We start from the raw sequence: 20,499 nt of genomic DNA on the forward strand, positions 1-20,499 counted from the left end.
TTGACTAAATCATAAATAGAGGTCTTATCTTGTTTGTCAGAGGACGTTTGCTCACTTCCTGCCCAGTGAACTAGTCTGCATTGGGGACTCAAGGAGCCCCCAGCTTTCCTGTTGCCACAGGCCGCTATTCATGAGCACTTCCTCCCTGTATCTTGACCGCTCCATGTTTTCAGGACACACCTGCGGGGCGATTGATGGTGAGTCAAACACTAAGGTCAAGGTTGGCCACCATGAATGTATTGTCCTGTCGCACATGTCTAACTGAGCTCCGCCACGCTGCTAAAACTCCAGATTGGTCACTGGGACAAAATGGCTCTGGGGTGTCGCACAATTAATGCCGTCTTTTTAACGGCCCGCGCTGCAGCAAAAGACAGTCGACCCAGACTAGAGTTAGAATTTCTCAGGTAGTGAGTGTAACAAGGCGCCTTGAGATTGCATGTGTCAGCACAAGGGTGTTTTGGCAATATTGCTGAAGAGAAAACAAGGGCCTTGGTAAACCAGGGGTAATATCAGGCCTGAGAGTGCAGCTCCAGGTCACGCCCATGTCTCAGCAGAGGCTGCTGGATGAAAGTCTGTTGAAACTAATATCCACTCACCTGGAGCAGATGGAGCTCCCCAACTTAAATGGATATGTCCTGCTCCACCCGTATGAAAGCAGGACAGTTCTCAAGGAGAAGACCATAACAGAGTTAAGGAGTGCAATAGGATGAGTTTGTGAATGCTGTCGCTTTGTTGGTGCTGACAGTTTAATTCAATTTGAAGAGGAATGAATAAAGCCATGGGTCAGAGTTTATGACTGTATGTACATTATATATATATATATATATATATATATATATATATATATATATATATATATATATATATATATATATATATATACATATATATATATATAAAATCTTGCAGGAACCCACTGTTGCTATACAGGGAATGATTCTCTCTGTGTGACTGTTTTTCTTCTGCCTTCACCGCGAGTCTGACTTTCACTTGAAGCTTCTGCCCTCCTCGGGAATCAAAAAAATCTTGACAAGTCAAAAATCCCCTGAAGATAGCGCCGTTGAAACTTTCACTCGAATTAATCATTTAAAAACTTCACATTTCGCAAATCATCCGCAAAACACTCAAGCAGCTGTATCGTGCCCCAATTTTCCATATCAAAGAGATGGGGGAAGTAGGCTGCATGTACTGTACTGATATCGGGGAAAGTGAGGGTTTTAACGCATTGCTAGAGAGAGAGAGAGAGAGAGAGAGAGAGAGAGATATGCCGGAGCTGCCGCTGAAGCAGCTGTAAAGGGATTATTCTTCCCTGGAAGACATAATCATGTGTAACACACCTGTTTCAAATCCTGTCAAAAACAAACAGGTGTTTCCAGCCTTTAATCCACAACCTCCATCCTCTGACACATATTCAGGAGCGAACCCCCCAGAAACAGCCCATTCTAACAGTCCTTCATTAGTTAATGAGCCATGGTGATTCATGTCTGTATGCTCTTATTAACAAAATAAAATAAAATAAAAATAAATAAATAAATAAAAAGTATATTTATGCAACAAAAGACATCTGACACATTTAGGAATTGCATATGCAGAGGTTCCAAAAGTGTCCTGAAATACGACATTAAATAGACCATTGAATGTCACCTTGGGAAGCACGCGTTAAATTTTGATTCGACATTTGCACTCGTGCAAGTCTGTGTTGGTGAGGTTAAGGGACGACGCGAGGAGAAGTGGAAGTAGCAGTAAGTTCCCGACTGACCTGTGAGCTGCGACACCAAGGTGAAGGCGAGCAAAGTAAGTTTCCCCGAAGTGCTCCAGAGATACATGGCGGACGCCGGCACACTTCTTTCCCTCTGTCGACGCTTATAAATGTCCTTAATGTGGTTCGGGGAACGAATGCAGTCTGTCAGTCTTCCCGGCGGGAAGGTAACCGGAGAAGACAAGAGCCACTTCAGGTGAGGAGACGTGGAAGCCGCCGGATCCCTCCGCCGCAGGAACTCCCCCCCCAGCTCTGACTTTCCAGCCGGTGGACACGAGTGACGACGCGGGAAGCGGAACAGCACCTCTTGCACTCAGAAGTCCTCCGCGGTTCTTCCTTCAAGTCCTGCTCGTCACGCCTGGCAGCATCTGCGAGTCCGTCCTCAGCGAGGCGGCAGTGAGAGTGGCTTCAACTCCACAAGCTGTCATCCTGGAAGAGAGGGGGGACTTTAGAGCGAGCGAGAGAGAGGAGAGAGAGAGAAAGAGTGAGGGCATCAAATAGCTATAATGTTTGAAACCAGTTCCATAAGAGCCCTAAAAAAATAAAAGGCTTCTGCTAACGAGCCGTTCGTACGTCGAATTGCACAAGAGGATACTTTTATTTTGGAGGTAATAGTAATGGACATCCGTTATTTCTTCCTGTAATCCCCAACAGCTTGCCGAATGTGCACCTGTCCTGGACTCGGCGAAACGTGCAGGCAGGTGTTTATTTTGTGGAAGTGTGTCATTTCGTAGCAAGAACAAGGCTACAGGAACTCTGTTTAACTCTATTTAGATTGCAGAATGTAAGAAAAACGTAAATATCGGCCTGTGAGGGGAATATAAAATACAAAACGAGTCCTCCCCTCCCCCCAATAATAAACAAGTCGCAAGTAGTAGTGGTAGTAAAATAAACAATAGCATTGGTCTGGAAAACAGGTGCACCCAACCACAACTATTTGCAACTACAACTTGAACACTTTCAAGGACACTGAAGCAGCTCCACAATAAATTCCAAATATAAATCAAATACAGTTAAAATACAGTCAGTTTGGACCTGAATGATTTGGATTGTGGTTTAGAAAAAGTGGCATTTTATTATAAGGGATTGTAACAACGGGCAACGTGGTGACGCACTGGTTACAGCTGCCGTCTCACAGCAAGACGGTTGTGGGTTCAATTCACGGCCTGTGACCTTTCCGTGTGGAGTTTGCATGGGTCTTCGTGGGTTCTCTCCAGGTTCTCCGGCTTCCTCCCACACTCCAAAAACATGCGTGTGAAATGAATTGGAAACTCTAAGTTGTCCGTAGAGAGCGAATGGTTGTTTGTCTTTATGTTGCTCTGTGATGAACTGGCAACTTGTCCAGGGTGTCACCCTGTGATTGCTGGGAGAAGCTCCAGCAGACCTCCCTGACCCTGAGCTCAGGAATAAGCAGGTATTAATGAATGGATTGTTACAACCCTCTTGGTTGTTCAATTCCACTCATGCAGACCTTCAGAAATGTGTAGCCAGCCATAATTGACCTGATACTTGCAGAGGCATGTCTGTGGTCGAGCTAACGCTTGGACGGCAGCATACAATCACGTTTTTGTTCGGATAAGAGGAAGTGGAGGGATGTAGCCAACCGTTTGGAAGGATGCATGGCCCCTCGTGTATGGCACCATTTCAAACGGACCTCGATGAACCCGGATTGGCCTTTTGATTGTTATTAAAATTTGCCGCGCTGCTCACAAGCAGTGTGTCATTTTAGGGTGGCCCATTTCCAAACTCACACAGCCGGAGCTTTTCCCCGACTCGCCTCCTGTTCTGTCATGTGTGAAGAGTCGCGGGTCTGAGAGCAGAGAAAGCAGAGTGGACTCAGCTTGACGCAAATTCCCAAGGTGAGTCCCCTCCATCCCAACCCCCCTCCCGTTGCAAATATATGGACTGACCTGTGCTCCGCGAAGTGGTCAGACCCCTTTATTTCATTTCCTAAGGTTGCCCCGTTGCCGCAGCAACAGTGGTGAGGCTAATGCAGGACGATTGCTCAATTATGAGAGGTGAGCGTGGGTTATTCCAGTGATTAAATCCAAAGGAGCAGGGCCCATGCCTCATGGGACGATGGTTCTGTTGTGCGGCTGCACCTTGCGCCTTGGCCTTCGGATGAAATTCCCAGCGTCTGCACGAAAGCTGTCAAAACAAGCGGGATTTCATTTTTATCTGAAAAATCATGTGAGTGCAGAGAGAAATTAATATTTGGTGTGCGGACCACACTGCAAATCACACCCTAACCCTGACCTCCACATGTGAGTAAATCTGTCATCCTGAGGGCAAACTGACCGCTGCGGCCTTTTCAGTCAAGCGTCAAACGACACATTAATATCAATATAGCAGATATAATGCAATACAGTCCGGTATACATTTACCCCTATGTTATTATACATTCCTCCAATGAGGAATTATTCATATTGTAATGAGACATGGGTTAGTTATGCTCAGCCATTTGAATAAGAATCAGGGGTGGGCATTCCATGAGGGAGAGCTGGCGAAAAGCTGATTTGAAAGGCAGTATGACAACATTTATTTAGGAAATTTGAGATTGTGTTGTTTCCTCACAGTTGAACAATTACTATGACGACATTAACAGGAATTGCTTCCATTTGACTCAAACAGTAAAAGGAACCCAATGTGATTTATTTTTCTTTTCTTTTTTTTTTAATGATCAGATTATCTGAAATTATACCAAAATCAACCAGAGCTCGACATTGCTCATGGCAGTGGTGCAGTGTCTGTCCTAGATCCTGTCCCCCAATCCAACCTGCCCTCCTTCCTCTGGCCATACTTAATGGATCCAGAGGCTGCAGCAGAGGGCACTTTGATTTTTTTTCTTTTCTCAAGTCATGTTTTACTTTTCCAATCTGGATTTAGAATAGATTTCTTCTTCCTGGGGTAAGAGTTTAATATACTGTTACACTCTGCTATTTCAGGGTAAATTTAGTCGTGTGAAGTCGACGTGATAAAACACAACTCCCTTGGAAGGAGTGTCCTGTTGTTTTCCGCATGACAGAACAAAGACAAACTGGCTTATTAAATTTACAAAAGCCGGGCATCATGAAATACTTATACATGTTCTGTATGTTTACATTATGTATATGAAATGTCTGCCTTTGATTCAGAATTATTTGGTGTGAACCCTTGGTGTAAATAAATAAATGGACAGCAAACGGTGGCATTAATTATTAACTAAGTGAGCAGGACATTTTATTTATGACGAACGCGTACTAACGACCAAAGACCATTTCCTTTGTTCCGCTACCCGGTTACTTAATAGAACAACACTAAAATAGAAAAAATACATTTACTGTTAAAATCCATGTGTTAACATCCAAGTTTTTGTATTTTGTCTTATTGTGCTGTTTAGGGGAGAGTCTGAAACAAACGATCCCAGCTCTAAAGGCTAGCTTCTAAAAGGTCAGTGGCACTGTCTCTACACATACATCTCTTTCTCACACACAAACACACTTAGCTACAGCTCTGGTTCCTTGTTTGGGCACAGCTGAAATACTAGTCAGCCATCTGCAACTGCTTTTACATTACCATTGCATTAGTTTGGATGCTTTGATGAACAAACTACTTATTTTTATCCCCCAGTGGAATTCCAGCAATTTAATTTCTAAGTGAGATGTTGTTTCAGCAACAGTAATCTCTGGCCATCTTCTGGCAGGAAGGCTAAATGACATCTTTTAGGTCCCGCAAACAGCTTTTCATGTCACATCCACTCAACATAAGTATTGAGATATTTGAGAGAGAAAAGCATGAATGGGGAGCCCACATTTGTTTCTCTAAAAAAATAATAAGGCAATTTGTCTCAATAGGAGGTCTGGGAGCTCAGAAGTCTGCTTGAGTTCTATTTGTCTGCTAATACAGAGCTGCTTGACAAATAATTTTGTGTGACATTTAGAAGGAAAATTGAAGGCACACAGACCTAGATTTCCTGCGGAAATACACATCATTACGTAGGCAATGATTTTTATTGTAATGACACAAGCTATAAAGTAGATAATCAAGGCCAGAGAGCAGAACGTTTTCATCAGTAACCAACTGTGTGAAAAAATACGAATCACACAACACAGTTCATTTTCACTGTGGCAAATGACAGCGAGTGCTCCATTTATTGTTTTCCCAAACAAGTAAACATACAAGACGTTGACTTCCAACCAATCACATACAAGACATGGTGTCAACAAACATAATAGAAAATATCATATTTATCATGTTATACCCATAACAAAGAAACATTGCAGGTCCGCAAAGCTGGAATGCTCAAGAACATTTATAGTCTTAAAATATTTATATATATATATTAGATATATAAGATAAACTTCCTGTACAGCTTCAGTATGGACTTGATTTCTGCTGCTCAGTCCCTTTTCTGGCACATTGCACATTACCTCAGGAGACATGTTAAAGAACTAAACTTGATTGTTGCCCGTATGAGTAGAAGCCTGATGACAAAGACCTGGCTGAAACCTAGAACAATGATTTCCACAGTTATGCATCGTCTGCAGAATTGTATTCTGTAAAATACCAGCACGGTAGGTGCAGGTGCAGAAAACTCTTGCCTGAATCCCATAACTGAGATAGCAGAAATGTCCTGGCCCCTGATAAACACCGGCTTGTTACATGTAAATATACCTATACCTAGCCTTATGGTAAAGCGGACGAGTTTGTCATTTTGGCTTTTAGCATGGCACAAAGACGCACAAACTAATCTTACTGAACAAACAGCATTTAAGACGAGAAATCAAAGTCTGAATCATAAGCAGCGGGTGTTCTCTTGACTGCAGGGGGAGACACTGCACACGTCTTTCCCTACGTTTATATCACAAACCCAATTAAAGATTTGGAGATTTGAATATGCATTTTGTTATACATCCATAAATAAATATACAATACATAGGAACATAGAAGGACCTTGACAATGGCGGCCTCACCCAAATTCAAATCTTTCCTTTGATTTTGTCCCCCTGCAGTGCAACTTCTCTCCTGCATTCGCTGTTCAACAATCACTTAGCTCACAATGAAACTATAGAATTCTCTTAGTAGGCTCGGCCCCCGTCTTATCTCGTCAGTGCCAGGCATGAACCCGTGACTAATGACATTTTAGAGGTATAAGTACCACGACACTTGGCACATAAGGACACCGAACATCTCTCAGACGGCGCTGCACACGAAGCGACTGATAACGGCGATGCAACACGGGCCCGTGACGGGTACTGATGCGGCTACCGCAGCGCTGCACCGCGACCCGTGCTGACCATCTGAAAGGTGACTTTGCCTTCACTCACGCTGAGCGGAGGCCTCGCGAGCTGCAGCCCGCTGACTCACGGATGCAAAACATAAGGCATAAATCAGCCAAGAGTTACGATGACCTCACTGGTAGAGGAGTTAAAGGCAGTTTTAGAGTAAATACATGTTCTGGTCCCCCCGCTGCCCTCTCTGCTACATCCAGCTGAGGTAGACGGATGCGTACTGCAGCAGTCACCTCGCCGACCTCCATCTCCTCGATCAGGCGATGTTTCTGGACACAAAGCAAGCAGCAGAAACCTCACTAGTGCACTGTTGCCCAAAGTAAAATCTCTTAAAATGGATGTGGCAGTTGATGCTTGACCCATAAAGTCGTACACAATACATTCACCATATTGTGTGGAAAACCATTCCGTTAAGACTCAGTGAGGGTCAACCCAATGAGAACAAGGCCACACTTCTGCTCACATCCGCGGAAACCAAGTTACCAACCCTGGTTTGTAACAGCGGCTCCTTAAACTTTTTTATCAACGCAGTTCGAAAAAAAAAAACAAAACCCCAAACGAACAAAAAAAACCCACAAGGCTGCATTTTACGACGTGGCCTCGTTGTTGTACTTCAACGAGTAGCCGACGGCGGTTTCCAGGCACTCCACCAGGGAGCCTGCCGAGAGGAAGTCCAGCTCCACCTCGATGAACTTGATGTAGATAGGAAATGGGCGAGACGGCTCTCCCGCCTCGCCGAGGCGGCAGTTCTCCTGCAGGAAGCGCGTGGCGGCCGACGCCTCGCCGTGCCCGGGGTGTTTGCCGTTGCCGGGGCCCTGAAAGTGCTGGAACAGACACTGCTGTATAGTTCTGTCCTCGGCGATGCCCAGGTAGCAATAGGCGACCCGTCCTCTGGTCGGGTCGCCCGCGCCTCCCCCGTCGGTCTGGGCGCCGTTCCCTGATTGGCCCTGAGGTGAGGCGGCCTCTTCGCCGTTGCCTCGGGAGGCCGCGTCGCGCGGGGACGGCCGCTCGCCGTGGCCGATGGCGTACAGTCCGTAGGCCTTGGGGATGTCCCCGGGGAGGAGGTAGTGGGACGTGCCCTTGCTGCAGCCCGCTGCCTTCGACTGGGACACGGGGAGCCACTCCACCTCCATGTGCAGCTCCAGGCAGCGCGCCTCGCTGATGGTGATGTCCAGGAACTTGTAGTACACGTTCTTCCAGTTCATCTTCTGAACCCTGGTCATGACCACGCGGCCCTCCGGCTTCTCCGGGTTGAAGTACTCACGGAGCCTCTTGCCCAGCGGCACCTGCGAGCTGATCTCGGCGTAGTGGTAGCGCACGTCGTCGCGCCAACGCGTGTTGAAGCCCACGCCGAAGATGGCCAGCTTGTTGGAGAGGTGCAGCCGCGAGAACTCGGTCCACGTCTGGAAGTGCTCCCACTTCAGCTGCACCGACTCCAGGATGCGCACCACCGTCTGCATGGTGTCCCTCTTCCTGTGGGGGGGGGGGGGGGGGGGGGGGGGGGGGCAATGTTATGAAACGCGAAATGCGGCGCCATCTCCAGGTCAGAGAAGAAACAACACAATGAGTGAAACATCCAAATGAATTCCTGAAGTTCAGTTTAAAGAAGCCACCAAAGACTGATAGATGCAATGCGTCCTTCAAGCCCAATGTGTTGTGCTTCACCAAACCCAGTCCTGCAGCACTGAGCTGTAGGCAACTTTTGGTTACTTGAAAACATTTCACCTTTCAAGCGAACGCCTCTTCAGTTCTTAAGCTGCTTCCTCCAAGCAACAGGGGCCTTTCAGATCAAAGGTGAAACGTCTTTAAGTAACTAAGAGAGTAGACAAGGAGTCTACAACACAAGACTTCAAGGCTACAGTGAACCTGGACGCCAGAAAGATAGACTTACCATATTGGAGCATTGGTGCCATCTAGTGGTGACATAGAATTATAGCCCTTTGGTAAACAGCACTGTCATAGAATGGAAAACCCTCATTCCTGGTAACAGGATAAACATGGTAACTTTTGAACTTTAGGATGTTGATGCACTAAAGCTGTAAGGCTGTTTGTCAGCCAGCATCACTCAAGGCACTTAGGTAAAATAAAAATAAGTAGGGAAGTGTATTACATTCACTTGACAAAAAAAATATATATAAGAATTCGGGCAATTATCCCCCCCTCCTCCCTCCTCTTATTTAGAGTGATTCTCCACCCAGGTCAAAACTTGATTAAACTAAACAAGCTGGCCATGTTTGCTTCCATTTTACCTTTCAATAAAGGAGTGGATGTGATTGTTTCGGATGCTCCCTAAACTGGGGAAAAAGATTAGCCCGAAAAACAGAAAAGAAAATTGTCCTGTAAAAAAAAAAAAAAACACAGCAAAAAAATCACTCAGAAAATCTGAAAAAATTACCCTGAAAAACAGAGCTTTTTATCCCCAAGTGAATGCAATAAACTTCCGTAGTAAAGAGACAAATACAAAAAGAAAATTTTATTCAGTCTGATGTGTGGCAAAGACAGACTTTTTTTTTTTATCACCATTCCGCAATCACTCCAGCGATTAATAACCTCCAACATGACAAGAGATGTCAAAAGCAGATTACTTACTGGGATTGTTCCATCAGCTCTGCTTTAATCTGCAAAGCTCGATTCTTTGGCACCTGGAAATCTTCTGGAAAAAAACAAACAGAGAGGCATCTGTTCACAACAAATCATTTCAATTCAAGTCCTTCATCAATATCCGTCCTCTGCTTGCTAACACACTCACCGGTGTCCATGTCTCCCTCCTGGAAGGCCGAGTCCAGCACCTGATTGCACCAGTCCTCCTGGGAGAACTCTTCCAGGGTGCTGCCGTCTGACTCCATCTCCTGGTACAACCCGCTGCTGTTGATCAGCACAGGGGCACAGCTCTGGGAGTCCCAGCCTCCCTGACCAAACACCTTCTCCAGCTGCTCTATAGTGTAGCTACTCTTCCTCTTGCCAATGCCGTGCTCTTTCACACGGCTGTAGCAGCGGCGGAGTGTCTGGGGGGGAAAAAAATAAATAAAAATGACGGTGTTACCAGATGATAAATCATCAATCATAAACCAAATTGTTACAGATGTGATAGAAATAATTTAGCTTGCAACTAGATAACTGATGCAATCACTTGCTTTACTGACTATATAAGAAATATGTATGTTGTAGTTTTAGCAAACCTAAACGAAACCTAAATGTACATGAAACACAGACAGACTCCCTCATAGCTATAGGAATGGACAGAGCTCGAACACTAAACATCACATCGCCACGCTCCCAGTGTAATGTACTTGTAGTGGGCCCCACAGTAAAATAGAATACGTGCCAGATATTGATTGTGAAGCCCTTCTACTACTTCAAACATTCTACAGTTAAGGCCCAGGGTGCAGCACCTCTCGCTAGATTTCATAGTAGCTCGTCGGTTTTACTAAAACTAACGGCTACAACTGACTGATACGTATGCTGCTTACAATAGACAGTGGTGAGAATCCCATCGTTCCCCCTACCCTCAATCAATCAAGACCTTCAATCCTGTGATTTCAAGCACAATGCACTGATTTGGCATAAATTATATTGGATTGATTTACAAAAAGGGGATGAAAGTAGGTTTTCTTATCCTTTTAATAATTTAAGTAAGAGCCACAACATTAATTTTCTATTTTTGGAGGAGCGTAACATCCTCTTCCTCTTCCTGTATTCTATATTATTTATGGGGGAGATATCTCCTGCGGAATGAATTGCAGTCTTGAACCTTTTCCCTCCTGTAGATTGATCTTATGCTCATGTTGTTCATGGTTATCTTTCCTTCAATTACCTCTAAATTATAAATCATGTTCCCAGCTTCACAGGGGCAGATGGTTTACAGAGTTAAGAAAAAAAAAAAAAAGAGATACGTTTGGAAAAAATAGATACAGTATATACAATTCTTCACAAAAATGAACACCTAATGGATTATTGTTAGTATTTATTTATTTATTTTTAATTAATAGTGCCATTAAAAGGGTGATGCTCAGTTGAAATGTGAAAAACTTGTCTCGTCATGATTGATTTTTTAACAGAGTGACAGTCGGTTCTCAACGTGGTCTGTTAGCCTGTGCCCGTGTTGCAGCTGGGCTCATGTCAACAAACCGGCGCCTAGGAGAACACGGCTATCACTATGTTGCCCATCGCATCGTGATAATCGTATCTATTTTCCAAATGACAGCTGCCGAAAACAACTCCCTTGCTACGGGGGACAAGTGCCGGTGATGGAGGTCGAACACAGCCATTGTTCTTGCCTGTCCACACAACCTTTATTTACCTTCATCCTCTCCCTGCACTGGGACGGCGTCCTCTCGTATCCCAGCTCCGACAGCGCTCTGGACACCCGCTCGTACATGGCAGGACCGGGGGCCTTGCCGGAGAACACGGTGCCCGCCGCCTCCAGCTGCTGCATCCTCGCCTCGGTCAGCCTCTCGTTGCCCCACACGGCGATGAGGGCGTTCGTCTCGGACGGCGTCCACGACATCCCCCGGCAAGCTGTGAAGCTGTTGGAGGAGGACGAGGCCGCCGTCCGGCCTGCCGCCCCCGAGCTCACGTTCAAAGGCGAGAAGCGGTTCGGCGTTGAGGGGTTGGAGTGGTATTGATTGCTGTCGCTCAAGTCTTCCGACTCGGAGGATGGCACCTCGGTTTTCGGTGTCTTTAACGGCGTCGATATCTCCGGAGAATGCTCCGCGGTGCTGGACGCCGCCATGTTGCCTCTGTTGCTAAGGGGAGGGGGGCTGGGCAAGAAGAGGACGCGCGTGCCGTCGTGTGCGTGCGGGGCTTTACGCTAGAGGGCACGCGGAAAATATGGCACGGATCCTCAGAAAAAGGCGCCAGCTTCTCGCGCAAACAGGCAGGTGTATCTCGTTAAAAGCATCTTATTGGCCTCACCAACATGCAATATGGGGTCTTAACATTCAGGGAGCGTCGTCACTGGAAGTCGAGAGTACTATGATTTTATTTTATTTCCTTGGCTTTACACGTAAGTTCTATCGTTTGGCTTTAATCCGTGTTCTGGCCATCAACATTATTCCCAAAACATACACCCAAAAACTCGAATAAAAAGGAGAGGAAGCAAGAAAACACGTCAAGTTCATTTCACTGTCAGTTTGTTAAACAAAATTAGCTTAGCTTAGCTTCACAATACTGGCTTGTGAATGAATTCTATTACGTAAAGACTTTTTTGTTTTATGAGTAGAATAAATAACTTATGGCATTTCTGTGTTAGATATATTTTACCATTTTACTCAACCTCATGTTTTCTTTTTCTGTTTCTTTCTTTTAAAAAATAAATATAATAGGACTGTTAAAAGCATCCATCCATCCATCCATTTTAAATACCCGCTTCTTCCTGAACTGAGGGTTGCGAGGTTGTCCTGGAGCCTATCCCAGCTGTCATAGAAGTCGCCAGTTCGTCACAGGGCAACATAGAGGAAAAACAACCATTCGCACGCACACATGCCTGCGGTCAATTACGAGTTCCCAATTCACCTCACGTGTATTTTTAGACTGTGGGAGGAAGCCGGAGAGAACTCGGAAACACAGGGATAACATGCAAACTCTACACAAAGCGATGCCAGGCCCGAGATCGAACCCATGACCTTCATGCTGTGAGGCTTCAGCGCGAACCACAGCATCTCTGTTTTGTTGTTACATACAACAAAACTGTGAACTTTTCTCTGCAACAATAATGTGGGAATAATATGATACATAATAATGAATAAAACTGATGTGGATAATATTAATAAGCACTTAAGACAAATGAAATGGTGCTTATACTGGAAGATCTCAATTTTAAGATTATGTCGATTGTTTGCTATCAAAAATGAACTTCAAAGATTGGATTGCTGAAGGCACCATTCTAGTCCTTATTAGTGCACCCAGAAGCGAAACACTGAAGCAAGAAGAATCTCCATTGCCAGTTTATGTCATCTTCCAGCATATAAGATCGATAAATACAGGGAGCATTACACAGTCGCCGTCTGGATCTCTCTGTCATCAATGGGCACTGAATGAGACCCTTTATTGGATTTTTGGTATATAATTGGTCATTTGATGGCCCGATTGATGGATAGTGTCATTGTTTACTTCATCTTTTCTGTGATGATGTTTGATTGGCTCCCCTCAGGGACAAGTCATTCAGTCCAGCTCTACCATCTGTTCACTCTTTTGTGTGTGTGTGTGTGTGTGCGTGTGTGCGTGTGTGTGTGTGTGGTCAGTGAGGTCCTGACCTGGCCAAAGGGGAAGCAAGATATGTTGTCCGAGAAAGGTCAGAGACTAGAAACAGTGGACAGTCGAACCTTAACAGGTCAAAACCACAGCTGTCAGTTGTCACGTCTGCTGTCCAACTAGATAAACTTCATAGGAATAGTCCACTCAAAATCAATACCTCACCCTGTCACTTTGACAGCTCTGTGAACAGTATGTAAAGTATGCTGCACTGACACTTTTGTAACTCCCAGAACCATTCTCTAATTTTGTAGTAAAAAGCAACTAAACTAACAGAATGCATACATGTTAAGTGTCTGGGATGTGTCCCTGGATGACAAACACTGTTTCCGCCAAACTGTCTATTCTGTCTTCCTAGCCAGGAGTTTCTTCATGTGGACGTTCATGGAAAGCAACACAGCTGCTCATGTTTCCATGCTTCCAGAAGCTGCTACTTGAAGCGAAAATTGAGAAAAAGTTATTCTTTTGCATTAGCATAGAGCACAGAACAGCATAGAAAATGAGTGTTACCATTTCATGTGTACTATGTGCTCAAAGCTCTGACTCGGGGACTGGATTGAAAAGCAGAGTTAAATAAACATGTTGTCTTTCTCTTCTCTTTATCACTTTATCTTATTTTATTGATTGACTTATTTCATCACCACATTTGGAGCAATGGTGATAGTGAGCACCCATTTCAAGAAATTATTTCCATAACTTAAAGTCCAGAAGAATTACATGGCTTAGAAAATGTTACCAGAAACGTAGTCCATAAAGTGGTGAGTAAGGGAGAGGTCAATTTTAGATCTGCTGCCCCTTTAAAGATTGTTTGAATAAAATAAAAATAATTATAATAACATTCCACATTTCAGCATAATCAATTCTGTAATGATATAATGATTGTATCCTGTCGAACACTAATAAATGCAAGAAGCACAGTGTTTTATTTAAGATTTTTGGAGTAAATACATCTATATATTTACATATATATTCAAAACATGATTTGTTTAGCAGCAGCATAAGTACGGCAGTATGCAAGTTTTTTGTTTGACTTCACTGAAATCCACAAAGGTAATTTGGTTTAACAAACTGACGTTGCAAATGACACGTCCATCATTTGATTGACTTTTAATGTTTAATGTTTAATAAATACTACTGTGTTTTGAGTGCATTTTATGCAAATAAGTCAGTTTTAATTGGGCCCTGTGTCTACTTTTTGAAAGAAGCAAAAGTGAATTAATTCATAAATTAATTACACACAAAAAAAATTCTTGTGCAACCTGCTGAGCTGGCTCCTAAATTATCTTTCAAGTGTTGCTGCTCATTATAGTCAGTCACTGAAATCTACAAGTAAGAGTTAAAGATCTAACTTGTTCCCAAGATTATTGCGCAATGTATATTCAAAATCAGAGAGGTCATGTCATCCGTGGCCTCATTTGTACTTCATCATTCCTTGAAGCACATCCGAACAAAATAGTCGGGACCCCAGTTAATCTACGTAGTGTCAAGAGATGGCTGTTCTATTCTGGGGACATGCGCGGACATAACTTAGAAGAGATAATGAGATGGGACTTTATTTGCATCACATTTTAGTGCTTTCAGTTCTGGTGGTGCCTCATGAATTTAAAGTTTGAGAACAGCTTTCATCTTAATTAGTGTGCTTGTGATTCTAATCCTGGGCTTGGTTTGCTTGGCCAAATTTGTGAATCCCCTTTTTTGTTATTTTTATTTATTTATTTATTTTTTTACAGATTTAGGATGTTCTGTCTTGTACAGCGTCTGCCCTCTACTGGAGGTTATAGGAATCGCACACTTACAACCATGATCATCTGTCGAATTGTAATTTAAGCCCTTCTGTTTTGACCCTATTGGATGAAAACCCCCTGCACTTGTTCTGTTTGTGTGATCTGTGCGTTGTCCACAAAACTCCAGCAGGACTTCTGAGGGTGGTTGCAATAAAATCCATTTTGTTTGCCCATTTTGTTTGTTTATTCTTCTTGATATCTGTAAATCTGAAATGTATGTATTAACTTATGAACTTATCTGTTAAGTTTCAAATTTGAGAGTGAATTGCCATAGCTGCATATTTTGTAAAAAAAAATATATTTACAGATTTACATACAATTTGCAGATGTTCTTAATGTATCATTCTGGCTTGTATGTTTTTCTCTTGGATTTTATTGTATATTTGTTCTTTCAAGTCCACAGTGTTCTTTCTATGTGCTGGACTAAATTTGTATTTATTTTTTGTTGTTTGTTTGTTGTTTTACTTGTTTCACTTATTTATTCTGTCTTCATTTATTAATCTATATTTTGGTTGTTGATGTTTTAAGTTTCAAAATGCACAGTGTTACTGCTTTTCAAAGCAACTTTCATCTCACACAAAAAGGTTGTATATGGCTTTAAAAAAAAAAAAGAAAAAAGAAAGAAATATATATACCAATGCTATGTTCAAGTTTGAGCAATGTGTGAGCAATTGTAGGCTACAGAGACAAGACAATATTACAGACAATATTCTTTCATATTCCCTTTCTTGAGTTAAGGGATTTACAAAAAACAGAGACAAAAAACAACCTCTGTATTGGCAGAGGCAGAGGGATTAGTTTTCCCTTTCAGCCGGATGATGGATTTTGTTTCCCTTCACGCTCATCTTTTATTGGGCCACATCTGTTAGCCGTAAGCTTCAGCATTAATAACAGTGCCAGTGAAGCCCTGAAGTGTTCTCATTTAAGCCTTTCTGACGGCACTTCTACTCCAAAGTCATTATGTTACGTGTGATGTGACAGTGCGATTCAATGGTAAAAATGCAGCCTGTCAGCTAAAAATTGATTGTTTCCACTCATCACATGATCAGATGCTCTTTTTTTTTGTTATTTTGAGCTCCAAACTCATTTGACAAACATAAAATAGCATTTGATACAGCAGACTCTTCTCATAGAGAGTGTGAAATATATATTTTTTTTCTGCCGCATTCTGGCATCTTCTTATTACGGAAATGTGCTATTGCTGTTTTCATATTGGTAAAACAGGAGAAATGAGGATATTTTTCTAGGTGTTCAGCTTTTCAATTTTGTGCATCGCTCCCCGTGGGTCCAAGTTATTTGGTTTTCAAGCATGTGTGACGAGCTGCCATGACACTTTAATGACTCTCTAAAATAACAACTTTCTTCCACTAATATTGAAGTTTTTTTTAATTTTTTTTTAATATAAAATATTGGCCAATGGAAGCTTGAGTGAGTCAACTCATTTTAACTGTTTAACATTCTGTGTAAATTGCTTCCGCCCTCTGCACTCAATATGACGTAATAACTAATATTAAGCAAGGAGTCTAGATTGAAACAATCGAATACACTGTGCATGAGGTCGGAGTATGATACATGAATTCCAGTGAAAGTTCTCTCAGCTTTCATGAGTTTCAGCACGGTGTCCTTCTCAACATCATGGTGCCCTGCCTGGAGCCCAGTGCTGACCATTAGGTTGGCTGCTTCCTTGTTACTGATGGCAGTAGACATGAGGGAAATCGTATGTCTACCTTGGAGACGGGGACCTTCAGGGTGCAAAAATGTCCAGTCAGCGGGGAGCCATTTTGCTTTTTAACTGATTGGTTTCTTCTATATTATACTAAACTCAAAGAAATGACATTTAGTATGGAGTCTAATGTGTGTTATTCCTGCATGTAAGACTTTTATGCATTACTGTAGAAAAACAGTGAGTGATCTAAAAGCATTTCAACACTAAACTGTAAAAAATGCAACAGATAGATAGCGAGGGATTTCCTTTGTTATCATTCAGACAACAAAGGTTAACAGATTAGTTCTAACTTGGGCCACTCAGAGTGTAAATGCTCTCCTTCTACAGTCCAGAGATGTGCATGTGACATTGGCATCTTCAAAAAGTCTGTGTCAGTGTAACTGTGATCATGGACGGTTGTTGGTAGGCCTTTTGATAAAGTGTTGACTTCACCAGGGGATATTTTGCCTTCACCTTAAGAAAGCTGGAGTTGACCCCCACAACTCTGAGTTCACTCTGAGCAGTGCAGTGATAAGCGGAACGTGGATGGATGGATGAGGATTAGGAAAACATGCACATAATAACACCTTAACGACGGAATTCTCCGTAGCATCGTATTTGAATTCTCGCACATGTCCACAAACAAAAGAACCCCCTTGCGTCCCCCCGTTGACTCTCCCGATGCTCAAACTCAAATGCCTCTTTGATCGAAGCCACCCCAATCAGCAGTGAGCTCTTTGACTTCTACCAGCTGGGTCCAGCCTCACCCTCTACCCTAGTGGATTCCCTTACCCTGAGCTATCCTCCCTTGAGCGACAAGGGGGCCCAGGTGCCATCACTGAACGAGGCACCGGGGTAATTTGACTCGGCACGCCCTACCACACACACACTCCTTATATCAGGGGCAGGGAGGGGCTCTGGACATTAAACAATGTCTCATTAGGTTTGTTTGGGCGAGACAGGAGGCCTAATGAGAAGCATTATAATTGACCAAAAACATCTGATCTCCCCGCGCTCCAAACAAAACATGTAGGTAGAAGCCATGGTCAGGGCCAAAGTCATGTCACGCCTCCCTGCTGGTGGTCGAAGTGAGTGGGGAAGGACTGAGGGAATCCAAGTTCATGCTCCTAGGGGGGAATAATGCGGGGTGACATAGTAGACCAAGAGGTCACTTGGCTGCATAAATAGTCTTTGTGTTTCAAAATGGTTTTCTTTGAAAAATGTGACTGATGTTATTAGGTGCTGGAAAAATGCATTGGATAAATGTATATTGTGGTTTTGTGCTGCCACTGAATTTCACACACACACACACACACACACACACACACACACACACACACACACACACACACATATATGAATATAATTGTTTCATAACACTTATGCCTGTGTTTTTAATATCTGAATTTCCACTGATGATAGTGAGATTTATTTTTAGACCGTTTTTCTCATTTTTGGCCAGTTATGAGAAGCATCTGTAGCCAATTAAATCTAAAAATAAATCTGTGACAGTACTTCCCTCATACTGACCAGAAAGTGCATTTTTTTCTGTTTTCAATAAAAGCACCATGAAATGTATATACCTGATGATGTGAAAATGTTGTGGAGATCCCTTACGTGGGCTGAATTATTTTTGGCCCTTTTAAACTGGTATGACAGTTATGTTATGAAAAGTATTGAGAAAATCACAGTGAGTGTATATGTGATTGTGTCAGACATCAGCGACAACAAAAGGCAAACCGTTGACAGAGATGAATGATGAATGAATGATGAATGGACGATGACGGGTTTGATAGTCATTTCAGTCTCTTGATCTGCAGCCCCCTCAGTGGACAGAGGCTTGATTCATTAGGTCCAAGAGATGGACTCAATATGGGATGATTGTATCTCCTTATAGTGAAGTGGACTGCTGAGTTGCTCCTCCCCACATCCCACACTGCGCTGGCCCCGCTTGATCCCAGGTGTGGCGCAGCTGAACCACCAAGGCCTCCTGACCCATGGCCTGTCCACAGCTCAATACGCTATTAGCCTGTGCTGCTGGCCAGCTGCGGAAGAGACCACACTACTCACTGCACTCACACGGCAGTTGGTTCTTGTGGTAGGGATGTAGGGATGGATAATCTTTTATATGATTGACTCATGAGTCATTAAAGATTAGATTTTTGATTAAAATCATTCACCTGCAAACTTCCAGATTGTACATCACTTGTCAAATACAGTATCATTAACTTCCATAGACACACTTTTGAATATGACATTAGAAAGATCTAACAATGAATGAATATGAATAAATGTACTGATATGCAAATATATCAAGACTGATACATAATTGACTCCCCCCTGTGTGTTTTTCTGTCACTGCTTTCCAGTACTCAGGTCCTGGGATGCTGGAGCCTCAGAGATACCGAGATACCGAGATACCGAGAGATGAAGGGAGAGTTTTCACCTGGATATCACAAAGTGACAAACGTATCATTCGTTCTACATAATATTTATTGTTATCAAATAAAAGTTTAAAAAAAGTAAATGAAAAATGTTCCCTTTTCATATTCTAAAAGTTAGGAACAGTATTTCAGATGTGCACATAGATATTGGATGTTTATGACATGTTTATAATGACATTTAAAAACTACCGTTGAATCTGCATCTTTTTTAACTGCATGTAATAAGTTATGCAAGTGTGAAACTTATGAGTCTCCTTTAATTGACACAGCCAATTAACAAATGTTTTTTGACATAGAGAAAAGGGAGGCAAAAAAGATGGTACGGTTTTTTAAAATTTCAATGACGCTAATTAATAATGAATGACAGTATTTAGTGTAATGAAAATTGAAAATTAATAGGACAAAATCATTAATTAAGATCTTTTTCCAAATATATTTGGGACCAATTGATGTTGGGCTCAGTCTCTAAATTGGATTGGGGCTCCCATACATCCACTATGGCTAATTCTGAGCTGCTGTGTTTTACTAGATGTCTGAGATCTTTCTATTAAATGACTAAATAAATAACAAAACAACAAGAAAACACAATGTACATGATCACCAAAAACCCATATCCTCAATATTTTAGGCATTTTGGTAGGCTGTGCTGCATATTGAATAAAGAAAGATTTTGTTCCAGCTCTTTTACAAGGAGCTATTTTAACCTTGGAATAAGATAAAGGTCTCCCTTTATCTTAGATCTCTAGATTTAAGACATACTGCTATTCGTCAGTAATTCATGTATATCTCCTGTTATTTTGTCAGATTTGACATATCAGTGTGGCTCATAGTGTTATTACATTTCCCAACAAGGTTAGAGGTCACTGACCAAATGTCAAGGAATAGAGAGTCTGGGCAGATGGCGAGCTGTGCTTTGGCTTCTGAAAACATAAAATTTGAACCTGTCAATACTTATAATGAACTGAGGTACAAAGGCCTACGCAGGAGCTGATGCAGTCGGGACAGTTAATGAGTCAGAAACAGATTTTTGTACTCTTTTAATTTGACTTTGAAGGCAGCAGTGACTCAAGGCTCTATTTTTAGTTTTGAATCTCAGTAAATAATCAGGTTTAAACGAAAATTAATTACATTAAACCAACTTTAGCCAAGTGGGATCAATTCAAAAGTTAAATCCAACTGAAATTATTATTATCATTTTTTTCAATCTCAGTGCACCTACAAACACACTGAATATGAGTTGTTTTTGTTTCCATTCATGCATTTTCAAGGTATATATGAGCCACCA

General features: G+C 42.6%; 2 protein-coding genes across 3 annotated transcripts in view; both read right to left on the reverse strand.

The window, feature by feature from the left end:
• esama (endothelial cell adhesion molecule a) overlaps positions 1-2,195 on the reverse strand; it is a 48,934-nt gene extending 46,739 nt beyond the window's left edge. The window contains exon 1 of the mRNA XM_076019990.1: positions 1,760-2,195. Coding sequence (XP_075876105.1) covers positions 1,760-1,826 — 67 coding nt within the window. The 5' untranslated portion in view covers positions 1,827-2,195. The remainder of the gene's footprint in view (positions 1-1,759) is intronic.
• Positions 2,196-5,850: 3,655 nt separating this feature from the next.
• Positions 5,851-11,983, reverse strand: msantd2 (Myb/SANT DNA binding domain containing 2). 2 transcript variants are annotated; one of them, XM_076019994.1, is made up of 4 exons: positions 11,330-11,983; positions 9,779-10,034; positions 9,619-9,679; positions 5,851-8,502 (listed from the first exon to the last, which is right to left on the reverse strand). In XM_076019994.1, the coding sequence occupies exons 1-4, from the start codon at positions 11,759-11,761 to the stop codon at positions 7,617-7,619; spliced, it is 1,635 nt and encodes a 544-aa protein (XP_075876109.1). In that variant the 5' UTR covers positions 11,762-11,983; the 3' UTR covers positions 5,851-7,616. The 2 variants fall into 2 exon arrangements, with proteins under 2 accessions (XP_075876109.1, XP_075876108.1); XM_076019993.1 differs by having other exon boundaries at positions 9,619-9,682.
• Between the last annotated feature and the right edge of the window lie 8,516 nt (positions 11,984-20,499).

This window comes from Nelusetta ayraudi, unplaced genomic scaffold (genome assembly GCF_046127955.1).
Source record: "Nelusetta ayraudi isolate G7.1 ecotype Tasmania unplaced genomic scaffold, CSIRO-AGI_Nayr_v1 ptg000011l, whole genome shotgun sequence".
NCBI lineage: Eukaryota > Metazoa > Chordata > Actinopteri > Tetraodontiformes > Monacanthidae > Nelusetta > Nelusetta ayraudi.

Bases quoted from the DNA above. Each gene is read 5' to 3' on its own strand.
- msantd2 (XM_076019993.1), bottom strand. From the start codon at position 11,761: ATGGCGGCGTCCAGCACCGCGGAGCATTCTCCGGAGATATCGACGCCG. The intron at 10,035-11,329 runs GTAAATAAAGGT...TTTCCCCCCCAG, and splicing joins AGTGCAGGGAGAGGATGAAG to ACACTCCGCCGCTGCTACAG. The intron at 9,683-9,778 runs GTGAGTGTGTTA...GTTTTTTTCCAG, and splicing joins GGAGGGAGACATGGACACCG to AAGATTTCCAGGTGCCAAAG.